Source organism: Rhamphochromis sp. 'chilingali' (assembly GCF_963969265.1).
Source record: "Rhamphochromis sp. 'chilingali' genome assembly, chromosome: 14".
Classification (NCBI taxonomy): Eukaryota; Metazoa; Chordata; class Actinopteri; order Cichliformes; family Cichlidae; genus Rhamphochromis; species Rhamphochromis sp. 'chilingali'.
The window spans coordinates 5,844,243-5,864,370 of NC_137941.1; the positions used below are offsets into that span (position 1 = coordinate 5,844,243).

General features: G+C 38.0%; 1 protein-coding gene across 1 annotated transcript in view; it reads left to right on the top strand.

The window, feature by feature from the left end:
• The first annotated feature begins 1,688 nt into the window (after positions 1-1,688).
• slc4a3 (solute carrier family 4 member 3) overlaps positions 1,689-20,128 on the top strand; it is a 65,735-nt gene continuing 47,295 nt past the window's right edge. Inside the window, exons 1-2 of the mRNA XM_080903700.1 lie at positions 1,689-1,822; positions 13,345-13,749. Coding sequence (XP_080759826.1) covers positions 13,696-13,749 — 54 coding nt within the window. The 5' untranslated portion in view covers positions 1,689-1,822; positions 13,345-13,695. The remainder of the gene's footprint in view (positions 1,823-13,344; positions 13,750-20,128) is intronic.

Below are 20,128 nucleotides of genomic sequence, written 5' to 3' on the forward strand. Positions count from 1 at the left end.
AATATGCCGAGTCTCAGCACCAGACTTTAAAAACCTGGGTCACTAAGCAAGCCAGAGGGCAGTATGCAGCAACAATATTGCTTATTGGAAGTAGCACAGACTCTTGGGGCCTATGGGGGTCCTAACACTTATTACAGTAAGTGGACTTCAGTCAATTCAATACTTAGCGACAAAGCTGTAATCTTGTTAATGATGAAGTGATGTGCTCTTTGACACTTAATCTGACTGTGGTCTTTTATTCTACTATTTCTATTTTGTTCTATTAATATCTCATATTCTACATTAGTCATTCTTAATAATTTAACACAAATCATCTGTCATAGATCAAAAGGCTGGGACTTTTTCTGTTAGTTGTGTATGTGGCTATTCTTATGTCTAAGGTTATATGTAAAAGCAGCTACAGAATTTAAGGTTATGTTCATTAAGTAGGCCATGTCATACTTGTAGAGGCAGTAATGGTGGTTTTAGTTTAGGGCTAGTAGATCCAGCATCCACAATCAAGACTAGAAGTTCTTAAGACCACATCTCACAATGCTGTGATTGCAACCGTTCCCCAACTCTCTGTGAATGGTACTCATGGCCTTTGATCAATGGTCTTGACAATTTGTATATTAATGATCAAGGGACTGACCTCATAGCCCATTGTTCATTTGGTGGGCTGGTTTCAGTTATTGTGCAAATGTACTGTTTATAAGATTGGGGAAACCTGCAGTCAGCTGAGACTGAAGAAGTCACTTGGATGAGTGACGAAACGATGAACTGAAAACACTACGTCCAGATGAATAGAATCAACTTTTTGGAATTCTTAAGACCATAGTTAAGACCTGCAGAGTAGAGTCAAGATCAGGATTTTTTTTTTTTTAAAAATAACACCATAATGAAAAATAACAAAAGTGTGGAGAAGAAAAAAAAAGATTTCATTAGAAAAATAATTAGAAAAAACCCACAAGTACAATTTGTAGAAAACTGATGCACAAAATGAGGATGATGATGGATGTGCGTGAAATTATAAACACCTTAGTAAAATCACTTAAAAAAAATTCTAGTTTTATAAACGTAAAAGGATGACACACGTGTTATGTTTATACATGCATAGAGAAACTGAATTATACATAATATAAAAATATACATATAGTGTCCAGTCTATCTGAAATCCCCCTTATTTTTCTTGATATGGTTTAGTTTCATAAGTTATGATTCTTTTGCCCTTTTTCCTTCTTTTCTGTATTGATTTTATTTTTATTTTTGGAAACAACAACAACAACAACAATAATGATGATGATGATGATGATGATGCAAAACCGGCAGTTCATGAGTACAGACCTGAAAAACACAAACTGTTCAGGTCACGGGTGCCACACATAAGGTTCGAGGGTGACTTGGCATAGTGTAAAACTATGAACTACTCCTCCAGATTTTCTGATAATGCTATTCCTGATGTAGTTATGCCAGCATGATTAATCCACATGTGTTGAGGCATATTGTTATACTTCCACTTATATATATATATATATTTAAACAGCTGGTCATCTGTCTCGTAGGAATTGTTTACTGAAGAGGTTTTTTGTTGCTTTTGCCTGCTGCTCTGACTCTTCTGAGATTAAGCTCTAAATTTTGTGTCCATCGGTAACTTGAGATAGGCTGGTTGTCCTCCCCAGTCACGTGGTCAGCCTGAGCATCCTTTGGCAGATCCAGCAGGCTGCCTCGCGTGTCTCCAGTAAAGGTTATAGAGTGAACCAGCCCCGCTGCTGCGTCCTATAGTCGCCTCATCTCCCGCTTCTAGCTCTTTCTCCTCTGTGCAGACTGCTCTGTGAAAACGCAGGTAAGTCCGCGAAATGATCCATGCAAGCGTTACAGCGTTGAGTTTTGAGTGGGCAACTACGCACCGTGGCATCAGCGTGATGCTGCGTGGATAATTGCCGTGCAGCAAAGACATGCATGTGCTTTGGCAAAAGTAAATGGCTGCTTAATGCTGCGCATTTAATGCTTTCGCTCAAACTGAGACATGCCAGCTTGCAAAGGAAGGCTGCAGAGTGAGTCCTCGCAGGTGCAGCGCTGTCTGCGGGTGCAGGGGCTGCTGGAGAGGCAGATACGTCTTCATTACTCATTGTGCAGGTCGAGCAGCGTTCCTCCGAGTCGGAGGCGGTGGCGTTGTGCTCATTGTAGTACGCTGATAGTCGACATTGTTGTTTTATCGCAGAAAGTAGCTCTAGTTGTCGCTCGCAGAAGATCGGTGGCTCTGGATTGTGTGAAATAGTCCGACGTTCAAGTTCAAACAGTAGCTGGAGGTGGCGGTAAGGTCACATAGTAATGACTCAGCAACCGTCGTCTGCTGAGGAGAGTAAACTCGGGCTGCTTTTGGAGGATTTCCAGGAACTGAAGGTTTAAAGAAGCTGCCTGTTTGTTCCCGTGGAAACCAGCGGAGTGGAGGTAACCTGGCACCTTTGTGCTTCTCTGTTTTTATAAATAAGGAATTTCAGAATTGAGTGCGAGTATTGATCATCGAGCCACTTATGTCTGAGCCACAAGGAGCTGAGTGGGATTTCAGCTGACAATATGTCCTCCAGAAGGGCTGCTCAGCTATCATAAATTAACAAGGAGCCTTTCGGAGGTTTCATCTCACTCCCTGTTTGCATTTTATGACAGCATAATTCAATTTACATTACATAAACACTCACATTTTATAATAAAGCATGAACGATTTGCCATAATGTGTAGAGGCTCAGGTTACCCTGTGAGAATCATTTCCTCTCTGCCTGTAGTAGAGTGAAGAATTGCCCCGTGTTTAAGTTATCTTGCTCTTATTCCTGCCTCCATCCAAGTGCAAGGCAGTGATTTTGATAGTATTAGTATTGTTAATATGCTCGCGGACCACATCAGGCACTTTGCAAGTTTTTATTCCTGTTTGCCAAACATTTTAAGATGCGGAAAACTGCAGTTACTTTGGTGTTATTTTTCAGTTTTATTGAAATCTTGGAAAGGAATTTGTGAAACAAATATTGAATATTGAAAAAATTGAAAAATGATCACTAATTCAAGTCACTGAATTGGACCTCTTGACTATGTTTGTGCTGTTGGAGAAGTTAATGACATTATCGGACATGTAATATGGGCTGCTGTGTGGTATAGCACATCTGACTATTTCATTAGTCGGTTACTTTATACTAATTAGCTGGTTTATGTATCTGTGTTTTGCACTCATTCAGTGGATGCTTTCAGCTTCTAGCCATAGCTGTTAACTTAACCCTTATCCTCTCTTCCCAGTATGGTCACTTTTGGGGCTAAAAGCCAAACGTTGTAGCAGCCAAAATGCTAATGTTAAGGATTGAAAAATAAATATTTGAGAAAACTGAAACTGACCAGTCCAGAAACTGACCCGTCAAGAAGTTTATTCCTCTGTTTTGTTGAGGAAGTAATTTTATTAGACTATTTGCACTAATGAGCTAGTTTGTTGGTTTTGTTTGGTTTGGTTAAAGCTGGTGTAGTTTGATTAGTAATTGAAAAACAGGTATGTCAGTAAAATTAAGTGAAAAACATGCAAAAATATTATGGACTTAATTGGAAAAACTGAAAATCTGACTTGTAATACCTTACATAATATATTACTGCGAAAAGTACGTGTATTACTGGAACAACTTACCAGGTGTCACTGCCAAAACAAGTTACTATAACAAGAGCTAAGTAGAAACAATCATCAAATAGGCAACTAGCTTGGTAGTAAACCAAAGTCATTTTGATCTGATGGTAGCAACAGGTGGATATTTAGATTCACAGTAGTGACAATCACAAGTCTTTACTGTAAGAATTCTTTGAGTAGTTTGTTGAGACACTTCACTCTGGTTGAAAATTGTTGACTCGCCCATCATACTTATATTATTGCTAAAAGTTGAACAGTAGGTTTCTATCTTCTTTAAAAGAAGATCACCATTACTGTGCCAAATCTTTTTCAATTCAATTCAGTTTTATTTATGTATCACAAAATCACAACAACAGTTGCCTCACAGTGCTTTATTTGTATACAAAAGAATAATACAGGGAAAACAGAGGAAACCCCAACATATGACCCTCTATGACCAAGTGGTTTGGCGACAGTGAGAAGGAAAAACTCTCTTTCAACAGGAAGAAACCTCCAGGAAAACCAGGCTCAGGTTTCCATCTGGTGACTGGTTGGGGGTGAAGACGGGACAGAAATCTGCTTCAGTTTTTTATTTTATTTTAGTTTTTTCCCCTGAAAAAAGTCAGTGGTAGTTTTATTTTTTAAAATGACTATAATATGGATGGTGTTTGTCCGAGACTAGTTTTAGGAAAATCAACAACGTTGTTATAGTACAAAGACAAAATATTTTTAATACCCCTTATTCTGAGTAATTTAGACATCTCAATAGATTTGTGTTGTCCAATTGTACTGACAAAGAATAAAACTAAATACACTTTCTCTGTGTATTCAGTAGAGGTGGGGATCACCATACATCCCACGATACGATATTATCACAATACTTAACGCATGATACGATAGAATTGCAATTTTTTAAAATATTTTGTGATATTCAGATTCTGTACATAAAGGTAAACTTTATCAATATTCATTTTATCTAATATCAAAGCCTCGCACTCAGTCTTTCTCTCATTTCAGTCAGTTTTATTGTTGACAAACTGAACGGTTTGTATTACAGTCTAGTCCAACTTAACTGAATGCAACCATCTGGTACAATTATAGCTATTCTGAACTATGCAATTTATGAAAACTATGCAGCCCATTCAGCAACTGAAGAATTTGAAAATAAATTAAAACAAAATATAATTTTACATTAAATAAAAAAAGTTTTAAACTTAATTAAAATAAAACATGTCTTAAATTAAAATAAGTAAACTGTCGTGTTTATTGCTGCCAAAAAACAAGTTAAACACATTTGGACAGTGAAGGAATGTCAGGATTCTTGCTCAGAAAAAGGATCAACATGCTCTGAAGTCAGAGCATGTTCCAGTCCACAAAAACTTTTTTTGTAACAAAATATCGATTTCTGCTGTCCCTGTATCGATACATTATTAGCAAACAAAATATCACGATACTACACAGTATCGATTTTTTCCCCCACCCCTAGTATTCAGTCATTTTAGTACACAAATTGATTTCAGGTCATTTCTTCTGATGAAAATGAAAATGATTTATCAAACCTAGTTTTAGGTTGACAGAATAACCTAGTAGCTCTTTTCATTTTTGTCTACTTATGGTTGCAATAAAAACTTTGTAGAGAGTCACAGTCATCTTGTTTCTGTTGTTGAATTATTTAAAATGTTATGTATAACTGCTGTTAACAGCATCAATGAAATGTAATTTATTCTCAGTTTGAATTCAAAAAAGAGCTTTACATAAACACATTAGTCTTTTCTCCGTTTGGTTTTATTAACATTGATTTTGTGATATAAATTGTTTATGGCGTCTGAGATAGAAATTAGAAATGGATTAATGATAAATTCAGTGTCTGAATTAAATCAGATTGAATAAATAATTTATCATTGTCGTTCCAGTCTCACAATATGAATGCACAAAACTGATGACTATAGTTATGAAAAGAGCTTTATACTTTTTGGTCGTCAAGCTTAAAATATTGCACTCGAAGTCTGTTGCATCATTGTGTTCAAGTTTGAGGCTTTGTAGAATTATGAGCCATCATGTCTCTGAGTTTGCTGCCCACTTATCTCTAAATTTAGATGTATATATGAAGAAATAGCTCACTGCTGTGTCTGAAGTGCCCCGATCTGGCCTGGAGTTGGAGAAGTGGTTGTTACTGCAGTCTTTGAGACTAGTAGATGAGTTTGTGTGCAGCAGTGGTCTGCACAGATTATATTTACATGAAGCTTTTAGCAGTATTCAGGCGGATACATGTGATTTAACAGGTTAAATGTGGTTAACAGCAAGTCACGATCTTACACTCTCCGTCTGCACTGTATGTGAGGTCCTGTCCATGTTTGTCAGTGTGCACTGTGAAAGTCTGCAAGATGTCTCAACACTGATGCCAAGACTAATTCTTTGTCAAACTCGACCACTCTCTTTCTTTGGTTTCTTTGTTTTCATTACAATTGCTTAGTATGATGAAGCAGCAAAATCTCAGGGACACCAGGTAAACATTTCGAGGTTTACCTTAAATTTAAATTTTCCCATGGCACCTTTTGGGTGAATCTGTCCTGCATACAGTCATGGGCTTCATGCTTACTATACTTGATTTAGAAATGAAATGGACTTTTCTGTTACCTGAGGGGAAGCAGTTTGCATTAACATTTTTTTATCAGTCAAAAATTAAAGTTAATAAGATGCCACATCCCAGCCACAGGTTCTTATTTATTTCACCCTTTTTTACTTATGTCATTAGCATCTTTTCTGAGTAGCATAAAATGACTTCATCTACAATTTAGTTATACAAGCTTCTAACAAGTCTTGAATCTTGTCTCTTACATAGAAAAATTCAATTTTTAATGACAGTTTCTTGACATCCTATAAAGAGCCGCAGTAGCTGCCAGTACAGAACACTAACGTGGGCGATGCTTACCAGTTTAACAATGTCACACCACAATTAACTGACTAAATTAATACTTCTGAAATCGTTGTGTTTTTCTCTGTGGTTAAGGCTCTAAAATATACTGTCTCACATCCCATATTACATAAAAGGCTACAAGGCAAAAGCAAGTAATACAATAAAGCCTATATTAGCTATTTGCGGATCTACAAATATCAGCACTTATAATGTTTGATAAATGAACATTTGAAAAGTAAAGAGGACACGGCAGAAACACCCAAGGCCATGTTGTGAGTGTTGGTGTTACATAGTTTGGCCACCAGAGGGCATTTTTCAACTTCTCTGTTGGCAACACAGAAATACAACAACAGGCTGATCCAAGATGAGTCGGGCAAAGTGTAAACGAGTAAATAAATAGCTTAAAAAATATTAAGAAAATCTGTTGAATCTATATGTGTCGGAAACAAAAAAAAATATTGTCCGATATACTGGAATATCAGATTTTTTAAATCTGATATATCAGTATCGGTTTTAAGAGTCTTTAAAATACTAAATACCTCTATTTTTGTTCAACGTTATTTAACTTGAATATGTGCCATGTGGTGCTGTTATGCCACATTAGATTAAAAGTCTTTTTAAAGTGCTGTTAGTTGAGTCCCTGCAGCCATCTGGGGGCTACAACATCTAATTTGCAAATGGCTGCACCAAAAGATAGCTCCATTAGATGTATTGATCTGCTGCGATTACCTTGATTAAATGATGTGTCACAAACACCAAGCTGTTGAACAGTAACTCTACAAGCATCTGTGGCTTTCTGCCTCTGTGCACATTACACTCTGCTAATTTATGCATGATAAACAAAAAGTTTGCAGTCAGACACAAAAACAAATTAGCTTCTTCTTCTTATATAAATCAAACTGAATTCCCCTGAAAATACTCTATCACTTGGGTTAACTGAGACATATATGGTGGTTTTTCTTTGCGAAGTTTGGAACTAGTGGTATATTACTTTAAATTCTCAAAATGCGGTTATACCCAGCAAACATGGTAGAAAGAGTGACCCTAACCCTCCTTGGTCAAAAGTGCACTGCAGATGCTCACAAGGCAAGAATTATTAATCACATTAATGTAGTCAATAAATTAAATACTTGTATTTGCCGTTTAATACAACAACTAATGTGTTCATAATAATAATGGATTGGATTTATATAGCGCTTTTCAAGGCACCCAAAGCACTTTACAATGCCACTATTCATTCACTCTCACATTCACACCGGTGGAGGCAAGCTACAGTTGTAGCCACAGCTTCCGTGGGGCAGACTGACAGAAGCGAGGCTGCCATATCGCGCCATCGGCCCCTCTGGCCAACACCAGTAGGCGGTAGGGTAAAGGGTCTTGCCCAAGGACACAACGACCAGGGCAGAGAGCCCAGGGATCGAACCGGTGACCTTCCGGTTACAGATACGCTTCCCAACCCCCCGAGCCACGGTTATGAAATGGTTATGAACAGATGGCTGCGTAACAGCCACTTCTTGCACATAGGCTAGTACTCCTGGAGCCTGTGAGTTTTCTTTTAAATTACAAACTTCACTTTTGTGCTATTTCTGTGTCGGCATAAGATTTTTTAAAATGTCCCTTTGTTCTAATAAAAGGACATTCTAAAAAAAAAAAAAATGATTGAAACCAGTTTTTGAACACAAAGTTTTTCCAAAACAAGTATGATCAGATAACGTTCAACAAGTACATAGAGCTGGGGGGGGACTTAAGTTTCTGACATCCAACCATTATATCACAAGCTAGGTCACAGTGGCAGCAGACTAAGTAAAGTGTCCTAGATGTCCTGGGCAGGGCGATACATCCAGTTCCTCCTGGGGGATCCTGGGGCATTTTCAGGCCAGAAGAAATAAACATTCTCTCTAGTGGGTTGTGGGAATACCCTGGGATCTCCTCCTGTTGAGCGTGCCGGGAAACCCTCCAAAGGGAGGTGCTTAGGAGGTATCGTGACCAGATGCCAGAACTACCTCAGCTGGCTTCTTTCAACATGGTCGAGCAGCAGTCCTAAACCAAGATGCTTCCAGATGTCCATGCTCCTCACTCATATATCGAAGGCTGAAATATGAGTGAGTTTGGCCTTTTAAACTCATTTAAAAAGCCAAACTCATTTTGGCTACTCACAACTTTTATTTTTAACGATGACTAAAAGTCATAAATTCAACAACATAAAATTTAATCCAGGAAGTGAGTCAACATACACTGTTTAGCTTTCTCTTTATAAAAAAAAGTTTTACATATTTATTACTGATTTAGTTTAATTCATTTATTTTGCTTAAAGAAATACTAATGTCAAAATCACAGCCTAAAAGGAAATAAATCAGAGCATTAATTTTGTTGTTTTTGGGGTCATCCCAGCACTTTGATGGATGTACGGAAATCTGAAGGTGGGGAGAGAAGTGGTGAGAGTCCACATTCAGTACAGAGCAGGCATCAATTAAAAAAGACAAACATGGGAAGAAGGAGATATAATGGAGCTGGGTTGCAAAGCAGCTTGCACAGGTGCAGGGACTATAAATATGAGAGTAGGCCTGGGCTTGACTTTCTACTATATAGAGGTAATAAAAAAAACACATAGGCAAATTTAAATTAAGTGGGGTTGCAGTTATTATCTTTATTATTTAATATGTTATTACATTTCTTTATTAATAAGTCATGTATTAATTGGTCTATCAAATGTTAGTAAATACCATGTTTACTCAGAACTTCATAACATCATCAGATGTCTTGTAAATCTACAATAGTATATGTATTACAATGTATAGTATTAACCCTTTAAAACTGGTCGGAGAGGGCACGCTCCGTTTTGCGTAACTATTTTTAAATCCCTGTAGAACCAGAACCATGCAAGCTAGCACAATAATTGTTTTGCACATGAAACCGGAGTAGTTGTACTTACATCTTATGTCATCATCTTGTTGTTCCACATATGGCTTTGCAAAAACAGCATAAAAAGCACTTGCAGCAACAAAAATACAAACAGCAGCAACAAAAATATAATATTCCAGAAACACGCTTTGCCGATCTGATCAACTGTTCATAACACTTCCTTTGTTGGGATAGACGTCAGCGCGAACTATCGCGTGTCCACCATTACCTGGCCGAAACCGGAAGTGACGTCTTTTTCGCGGAAAATGTAGTTTTTTACCTTAGGGACCTTATAAGCCTGTACTGGTGATTTTAAAAGTCATGTCTGACTTCATGCTTTTTTGAATAGTTTCTGGGATGCTTAGAACTCAAACTGCACTGCTGTAAATAGTTTATTTTGATGCACCTGCTGTTTTTTTGCAAATTTGCATTATAATATTTATTTTTGTTTTTCCAGCACTATATAATATTTTGTGTATTTCAAAAATAAAACTATGAAGACACTCAAAATTAATTTCCTGTTGTTAGAAACTACTTTGTGCAACTTTTTTGTATTTATAGTTTTGAGGGACAAACCTCTTAAATTTCTCTAACTAGAAATATATGTAAAAAAAAAAAAAACCAACCCAAATACGATTTTACATCTTTTGTAGTTATTGCACTTTTTTGCAATTTATGTAGTTATTATAGACTTAATGCATACATATTATTAAAATTTGGGCTATAACGGTTTTATTGATTTATAGCAACTTGAAATGCTCCCAAAAATGGCACTACAGCATGTAAAAATATAAAGATAACTCTGGCGGACTTGTTTCTATGGTAGGTCTTAAAGGGTTAACCACCAATAGGCCCAACTATTGACATCAGTATTAGTGTACATTCAGAATTGGTATGGTTATTCAATTCCATTAACTCTGTGACTAGTCCTTAAACCTCCTAGTCTAGAGAATTCTTGTGGTACTTTTTTACAGCTTGTTTCTAACTTCTAGACCTTGTGATCGAATTACTTTTGGCAGTTGATATTTTATGCTGATCTCTTGAAACAGGTAACAGTTTAAACAAGGTGGCTGTCAAGCAGAGGGAGCCCAGAATGACTGTATTTATAAAGTCAATTGCAAGGTTAAGCATCCACTTTACATAGTAATCTGAGCAAATGAAATGCCTGTCTGTAAACACATTTTTTGGCATATCTGCCAACCTGCCATGTACTTGTGATATGACAAGGATTTCTTTCTCACATTCGTTATGCAATCATTGCATCGTCATATAAATATGTTTTTTCTTTCTTGCTCAGTTGCTGATGTTTAACAGAAATCCAGCGGAATATTTTACCGTCATCTCATCTTTACTTTTCTCTGTAGGTATCACACCCTGACCAGTCACCCTGATTCTTTGTATTGCAGACTGGATGTTTACCAGGCCTTTTGTTTTCCTTTTTTTAAATGTTGGCGTTCCTCAGCTGCTTCCGCCACCAGTGTCTGTAACACAATCACTAATATATCAATCCTTTCACACATTCAAAGGCAGAACCATTCAGAGCTCTCTGATTACATGGCTGTGTCAAGGGGGTGAGACATTTGATATCACTGGGCACTGGTCTGGGTGGTGGTAGGCAGGGCAAGATATGGGTCAGCTTTGGTGTGACTACCTACTCCATGTTCACCCCGTTACCACTCCATATTCACGTTGCTTGAATGTATATTTCCGTTGCATATCCATAAAGCTGTGCTTTAAAACACTGAGAGTTACTCACAATGGATTAGTCTGTGGTTATGCAGGGGAGGTGTATGCATCTGCTGTGTACTGAACTGTTAATGCAGTACTATGGAGTGCATGTGCATAGTACCTCACTGTTAAAGACATAACCTCAAACTGCTCTAGATCTCAGCAGCCTACAGTACTTCTATTTGTGCAGTGCCTTGTGTATAATGTGAGCTGTGAGCCAAATGTAAATGTCTCAAAGGGAGCAAGTGAGTCAGCTGAATAAAACTGAGACAGATGTGAAGCCTCATATTGTGACTGTGGGAAAACGGCAACACCAAACACAACTGGTCACTCGGGGTTGATTTAACTGGGTTTCATTAATTCCCATGACTATTTTATGTTGGCAGTACATTCTTACTTATTATTTGCTTAATTTAGCCTAATGTTTTCTGTTTTGCGTCCTTCTTGTTTATACTGCAGCGAAGCCTTATAAAAACCAAGGGGTATTATTAGCTCAATAAATCAAAAATATGAGTTAATCAAAGCAAAGCCTGCGCATGACAAAAGGATTTTCGGATTAGCGTATTCTGGTATTTCCTTCTCTGTCTGGTCTGGCAAAGCAATGTAGGCACACCAAAATTATAGACAGCACAGACTCAGTCTTTGGAGGAGTTAGTGGATTTTAAATGGCAGCTCTTCCCCTGCCCCGTCCCCTCCTGCACTGCCCAGAATAATATAATTACAGACCAACAACCGGCATGTTTACATGGAAGAGAAGCACCTGTTTTCCATCATGTTGAGACCAGTCCAATCACTAGCATTTATTTTTGACATTTTCAGGATGATTCAGCTGTCTGCTCTTTGTGGATGTGTGCTACTGGGGTTTTCAAATTATGAAACTGATCTAAAGACTTGAAATCATTTAATTCATGGAGCACCAGCAGTAATGACCTGTGAAGATATCTTAACAGTCACTTAGCTGGTAAGATGCTAATTTCTATCTGGAAATTTAATTTTAACATAATGGTAACAGTCCCACTGAGACTCACAGTGAGCTGGTTTTTGCATCAGTCTGGTATTTTCTGGTACAGAGCTCTAGATTTCCCTGTTTCCCTGCCAACGTCAGCTAGGTGAGAAGTGGGGAAATAGCTGTTTCAAATATATAATTACTTTACCTGACTTACTGTAATAAATAGCTTAACTAACTTATCTAGGTCACACTACACCAAAGACAAATAATTCTACCGTAATACCATTTTACGTATTAAATGTTATTACCGTCACTCAGATATATACTTTTATTGGCCACATTTTTAATTATGACATAAAAAGCCAAGCAGTCAGTGACCAAACCTTCAGACTTTTTTTCAGTTTAACAATTTTTTGTCTCATAGGCAGCATGCTCATTGTCTAGTGATCATGATTTACAAAAAAAAGAGTTTTTGTTATTCAATACGATCCAAAATAATTTAGTGAGCTCATAAACTCACCAGAACAGCGTAGGCTTAAGTATTTTTTTCTAACCACAGCTATCGACATCTAGTGACATTCAAGTAAAATTCATGTAGCTCCATTTTTCCACAGCAAAAGCTACGTGCATGTTTTATAATGTCAATTACATTACTACCACCTGAATATACTTTTGCATAAATAATAATTTACAAGCCAACCAGCTCATAGCTGCAAACGGTCAAAGCAGCTACCCTGCCTTTGTACAAGGCAGTACAATCTGTAAGCAAACACCTCCAACATCTTTTTGTGGTACTCATTGTTATATAAAGCTTTTCTACTCTGAGCACTCAAAACACTTTATAATCAGTAATAGCAAACTTTAGACTTGCTCATAGGTGGATTTTGTTATGATTTTACAGAACATTGTTTAATTTGGACCACTTCCTGTAATTATGCTAAGCTACCTAGCTTAAAAAAAACCTCAACATTTTTTAAAAAGGAAAAAATTAAAATTAGATTCTCTGATTCACATTTTGTTTTCAGATTTGTCTGTGGACTTTTAGTTTACTGTGTGTAATTTGTGGTTATATATGACTGTGTTTCTTTGGATGTGTATCCATCAGCATATGGTGATTATGTACTATATAACCTTACATGTGCTTGGTCACATGTAAGGTTGGTCACTTGGTCACTTGGTTACAAACTATCCATCATATCTGACTGCTAACCTCCTACCCTGTTCATTCTCCAGCAGGTTATGCCACCCCAAAGGCTTCCTGGATCCCCAGCAGTGAAAGAGAAGGGCTGATCCCGTCCTCCTCCAGGTTCCTGCCGTGCAGCCCTTCTTTCCCTCTTTCTCTCTCCTGCTTATTCCCCTCTCCCAAAGATACAAACCCTACCTGACCCCAACACCTAAACACTTTGACCTTTGTCACCCACTTCTTGGACCACTCTTGTTGGTCCAGTCACGTCCACCGCATCATCTTCCTCACAGCAATTCCATAGCCAGTCTCCCCTCATTCCAGCCACACTAGTCCACTTCCCTGCGGGACCCTGCACGTTTTAGAGGTCTGCTCTACCCTCTGGCTGCTTGCCGGGCCCCATGGCTACAGGAGGTCATGCCCCTGACATAGATGTGTTAATAAACCTACAGCAGGTAAGAAGTATTGTTTTCTTAAACTGAACCTGTTATTATAAAAATAAGAATAACGATAGTTAGCATAATAATATAATAATGGATTGCACAGGAGGGGTTAATGAATGTCATTACAGTAGATGTCTATTTGAAACTTCAAGGATGCAGTTAATTTTCTTTCATCTTTTTCAATGCCATGTGCCAACACAGTGCAGAGCAGCTACCTGAACTCTACTCCCACAGAGGTCGGTTATCTTGTTAACAGTCTTACATCCTCACTGCGTATGACCTTGGATACTTTGGCTCTGAAAAATAAAGCCTTAAATCAGAAGTGCTTGAGTTTTGGTGTTAACTTCAATACATACGTTCTACAAACCATCAACGTGTCTATTAAATGGACTGATTTCTATATAGCACTTTTCTATTGTCCTGGAGCTCCGAAGCACTTTATACAACCGCATTAACCCATTCATACGCTTTAGTGCTTTCTATCTAACATTCATATTCTGACGCAGAGCAGGGCGATATGACCAGAAATATTTATCACAATATACATTTAAAAATTTGCGATAACGATATAACTGACGATATAATTGACACTAGACCAAATACTTTACAACTCCACAACTTTATTAGTGCAAAAAAACAAACAAATCATCAATGTATTTTCACTTAAACAAGCAGCTGTTTTTTATGTGCATTAAAGTTATATAAAAATTTAATAGTGCAAATGCAAATTCCTTGCTGACAGTTTAACCAAAAGGCATTTGCAGTGGGAATTGGCTGACATATCCTCAGCATAACCATGTATAATATCCACAAAACTTAAAAAGAGGTTATACACACACAATACGGTAATATTATGTTGAAGCACAGTACGTATCACTCCGCGAGGCTCCTGACTACAATACCCTTAATGCTCCGACAATCCATCAAGCGGAGCGGCTTCGTAGCTTAGCAAAGCCCAGCCCTATTCTGACGCATGCATTGGAGAGCAACTTGGGGTTAATATCTTGCCAAATGGAGACTGGAACTGCCCAGGATCCAACCACCAGCCTTCTGTTTACGCACATGGCGGAAAAAGCATGGCGGCGACGGAGAATGAGAAGGGCAAAAGCGGATCGTTGAATGAAACGGATGAAGCAGAATTGGTTTGTAAAAATGCTGCAACTTCATTGGTGTGGAACTGGTTTAGACTTCGTCCGTCAGATACACAACAAAGCACTATTTTTGGTAGAGCATGCTAGAGGGCCGTCGTTTTTTCCGTGTTTTTTGGAAAATACGGCACACTTAAATTCAATCCTTTGATTTTTCTGAAAGTCGACAGTGCCCCTTATAATCCCGTGTGCCTTATGTATGAATTCTGGTTGTGCTTACTGACCTCAAAACGATTTTCTGTGGTACACGGCGCTCGAAAATCTGTCAAATGTTTTAGTACGACTTTGCTAAGCTATGAACCTGCACTGCTTAATGGGTTGTCGGAGCATTACGGCTACCGTAGTCAGGAGCCTCGCGGAGTGATACGTACTGTGCTTCAACATAATTTTACCGTATTGTGTGTGTATAACCTCTTTTTAAGTTTTGTGGATATTATACATGGTTATGCTGAGGATATGTCGGCCAATTCCCACTGCAAATGCCTTTTGGTTAAACTGTCAGCAAGGAATTTGCATTTGCACTGTTAAATTTTTATATAACTTTAATGGAGATAAAAAACAGCTGCTTGTTTAAGTGAAAATACATTGATGGGGTTTTTTTGCACTAATGAAGTTTTGGAGTTGTAAAGTATTTTGTCTAGTGTCAATTATATCGTCAGTTATATCGTTATCGCAAATTTTTAAATGTATATCTTGATAAATATTTTTGGTCATATCGCCCTGCTCTAATTATGAGACATATTGTACATTTTCATTGCAATGCATCTGATAACCAGCTTCATCTATCCACATGAATGTCTTAAATACATAAAGGCCTGCTTCTAAATTCAGATAGAATTGAGGTCAGTCCTTAAAGAAACATGGTGTCTAACCAGCTAGTTACTCTATTACTCTGGATAAGTAATAGAGTAAGTAATCTGAATAAGAAAAGTGTTGTGTAGCAGATGTTATTATAGCAGCTTGTACAATAGAGTCGTGTTCCTTTAAAGCTACAGGACGTCTCCAGAAACTTCAGTGCTGTTAGCGAGTGCGGCTTGAGATCAGAAAGCTAAGTGAGAAAACAAGCCTACATGATTGTTTGACAGGTAGCCATGAAATGATTTGTTTGAGTTGGTGTTAAGTCAGTTCTTAGCTGCAACATCTCCAGCACTCAGTTCACACTTTCACACCAGTTAGCTGCCAGAACACTTGTTTCGACCAGAGAGCAATGCCTGCAGATATTTCCATATCCATAATGGTGTACAATAGGCAATAAAACATAATATTTGTTGTTGTTTTGAATATTTTCTACTTGGATCTGTTAATTCAGTCGGAAGCATTTGGACATTACTGTTCTGTCATCCTCAGGCTAACGCTGCCCTTTGACGCACCATGTGTACTGAAAACAAAGGGCTTGTTTCCAATATTTCCAAAACCATTGTTTATATTTTTGCCATATGGCAGCAAGCAATAACATTTTAAATTAACATAAGCTCGGCCGCATGCACCAATGTTACAGGACTAGCTGACAGTCCATTGATAAACTAACTGCTATTGTTCGTACTAGCCAGCCAGAAACATGCCAGCACAAGACCCATTGTACTCAGGAGACATATTTGCACCATCTGCTCTTTTAGTGGTCTACAATTACTTTTGGTGGAGTAGTTTATAGTTTGGCAGAGGAAATTAGGTGGATTGTGCAAAACTGATAATAAGCTCAGTTGCCTTCTCTGTTTAAATTCTTAAAACTGTTCAATCCAAGGTCATAAATGGATAATGAGCAGACCATATTTGCATATCAGAGTTCATTGAAGTTGAGCAAATTGCAGCGATTCAATTAATGAGTTGACTTTTGTCATAAAATCCTGCTGTTTAGACTCTGGTGTGGCTCGGTGTACATCCTTGCTCATATTTTGAGCAATAGCATTTCCTTACACAATAGCAAGATGATTATCTTGAGTGAAAAGAGCACTGAAATGTCTTGAAGACTAAATTGTTACTTCCAATTTCTCCAAGCAGTGATGAGTCACCCTCGGGTCTGTGGAAAATGCTCCATGTCCAGCTTTGCACAATGCTTTGTAGCTTTGCTTCAAGCGAAACAGAATAGCCGGTGATCTCAGGGAAAAACAGTTCTATCATCTAAGTAGGTGATGTGTCATTATGCACAGCGGGAACTGTGTCCTCCAAAGTGCATGTAACATATTGTAGTTTGGTGGAAATAACAGGCTCAACGATTGGCTGCAAAAAGTAGACTCTTTTCTACCTTCAATCACTTGTCAGCTCTGTGTTCATATACACAGACGGAGCCTCTGCAGTGAGACGGAGCGGCTTCTCTGCACAGGTTTTAGTCTCCTACAGTCTGATTGATTCTGCTAGTCGAGACTTTGTTTTTGTGGTTTAGTGTGAGGGCATGTGTGTATGAATCATATGAAAGCAAAGCCCAATGGTCCCCGTTGCCACAGAGACCACTGGTGTTGCTCTCTAACGTGAATGGTAAATGGACTGCTATTTATACCAAGCTTTTCTACGCTTAGTGAGCACTCAAGGCGCTTTTTACTGTAAGCCACATTCACCCATTCACACATACATTTATACAGTATTTTATTCTATACCTTTAAACACTTCTAACCACCACATACACACTCACTCTCTAATGGAGGCAGGTGTGGTTTAGGGTTACTGGGGGACACTTTGACATGTTCACTGGAGGTGTGAACTGGCTGAAACAACACAGCATAGGTCCTGGTTTAGTCACGTATTTTTGTTTCTTGCAATTTAAGGCACATCAATCAAATCAGTCAAAGTGTATTTCTATAGCACATATTAATAACAACTGAGTTGACCAAAGTGCTTCACAGTCAGACAGAGCATGAGACAATGAGAGCGAAACAGTTAAGAAGGAACAGGGCAAGAAACAATAAAGGTGACAACACAACAAGCCAGATAATAGCCAACGAATATGAGCAGGGAGGTTATTCCAGAGTCTAGGTGCTACGGTTACAAAGACCTGATCACCTCTGGACTGCATGTTGATGGGGCAATGCACATTGCTGCTAACAGCACTGATCATCATATGGTGGTAATGTGGGATGCTGCACTCCTGTAATTTATTGTATTTCTTATATTTGCATTGCACCTTTTGCTTATGTATCTAAGTGTTTTTTCTCAACGCTAACAGTGATGTTTCATATGTGGTGCAGCATGGAAGAACCTGGTTAAATTCTATCATTTTAATTTGCCACATTTTTGAAACTTCTACATAAAAAAACCAAACCATGATGACTTGTTGCAGACATTTTCTTTTTGTCCTTAGATTTACATTGTACTCTTTGACAGCCCCAGGAAAACAAGTATCCAGCTTTGGTAATCAGTTGCATTGCATTTAAATGTTAAATTGACAAATCAGTGGTATCTCTTTATTTGCTTGGTCTTCAGTTATTTGAAGTTCTTATTTTAAGTGCTTACTACATAAAAGGATCACTGGCTTGGTTGCAGTGCTGTCAGTTTGTCCTCTCTGTAGTAAACTTTAATTGAAGGTTTCACCAAAAGGGTTCCAAGTACACCTTCAACCTAAAACTGATACTGTGTGGCACCGTATTGTTCAAAAGTTTCAATTCTATACTGCAGCGCGGGCATATGTATAAGATAACGCAACATATGTTGAATATTTCTATTTGATAGCATGTTGCAGTTATAAATGGGCTAATTTACTGAAGACAAAGGCTGCTGTTTTCTACAGGGACTCTATAGAAGTTAACAGAAGTAATTAGGCTCATAAGGCTTATGGGTGCATGCAATAATTGAACCATATTTGAGGAGAGCTCACCATCCCTCATTTTATTTCAAAACATCATATTTATGCAAACTGTTCAGTTTGAAATAATTGCTCATAAACATCAGCTGTGCAGTGAGAAGAAAAGCAAAACACTGATGCTGATATTTATGTTAGTTGTGATTTGTTTTTCTGGGAAGCGTGCCAGCTCCTTAAATCAAAGAGGCCCGGCTTAAAGCGACAGGGAAGCCGCTTTAAACACGGCACGCCAAATAAAAGGAGGAGGAAGCAACAGAAAGAGGAGCACTCTGCGAGGAAACACAAAGAGAAGAATTTTAAAGAGCTAAATATTTTTATCCACCTGTGTTTTAATTAGTAAAAGGTTCATTTTATATTTTAAATTTAGTGTCCAATGGTGTTTTCACAGCTTTTATAAGCCAAAACCAAAGTTTATTCAAAGTCTGTTTCTTTGATGGTTGCTTCAGTAGCTGATGTGTACTCGTCTCACATTTGCTAATTTATTCAACTCAGCTGTATTTTCTTACACGTAAAACACATATTTTGATGCAACTAATGTGACGTCCTTTTTTATTTTATTTTAAAAAAATGTTACAAATACAACCTGTGAACCTGCTGCTCTCTATGACTTCATTAGATAATACATGTACAATGGTAGGACACTAATTTAATATGAAGGTTCATCATGGTTAACTTAGTTTTCATTACTGTGAGAAGAAACAAGGAAGATCTAATTTAACGTGCATTAAAGACACAGAAAGTTCCCATCATGCATGCTGTTTTTCCTCGTATAGTTGTGACAGTCAAACAGTGCATGCTGCGATCTCTGTTTGCATTTAAAAACTTAAATAATTTACTTGAATGAACTATTGCACTATATTACCTCAAACATAGAAGTACTTGTGTACTTTGGATGAAGAGTTTGGTCATTCAACAAGGGTACAGCTGTTAAAAGGGGACAGTTAAGATAGTTCTTAGGAGTGAAAGAAGCTTCTATGTCCACTGTGAGCGACCATCTTTGAACAGAGGCGGTGGCTTACGACACCAACTGTGTGCCATCTATAATTCAGTTTTGAGATCCCTTCGCAGACACCTTAATGCCCACTCACATCCTGGGCCATATGACCTCAATGAATCTAGGCTTCACAATGGGTTCACCCGAAACCTTGGCTGATTGTGACCCACACCTGTTTTCACACCTTGGCTCGTGTGATTAGGTAGAGGATCAATAGGGGGTCCACGACCCTCTTGGGGACACTCCCATAGGGCTTAAAATCTGGGACTCTCCACTAATTGTTCTTAGAACTGAAGATGAGAGGTGAAACGTCTTCAAGCAACTTAAAGAAGTTCAGACACTTTTTTTTTTCGCAGCTCCTTAGACTACGATGACCTGGATGACTGAGAACCTTCACAGACACATGTAACATAATCCAAATTTCTTTACAGTAGCTTATCATTTATAACTGACCTCACA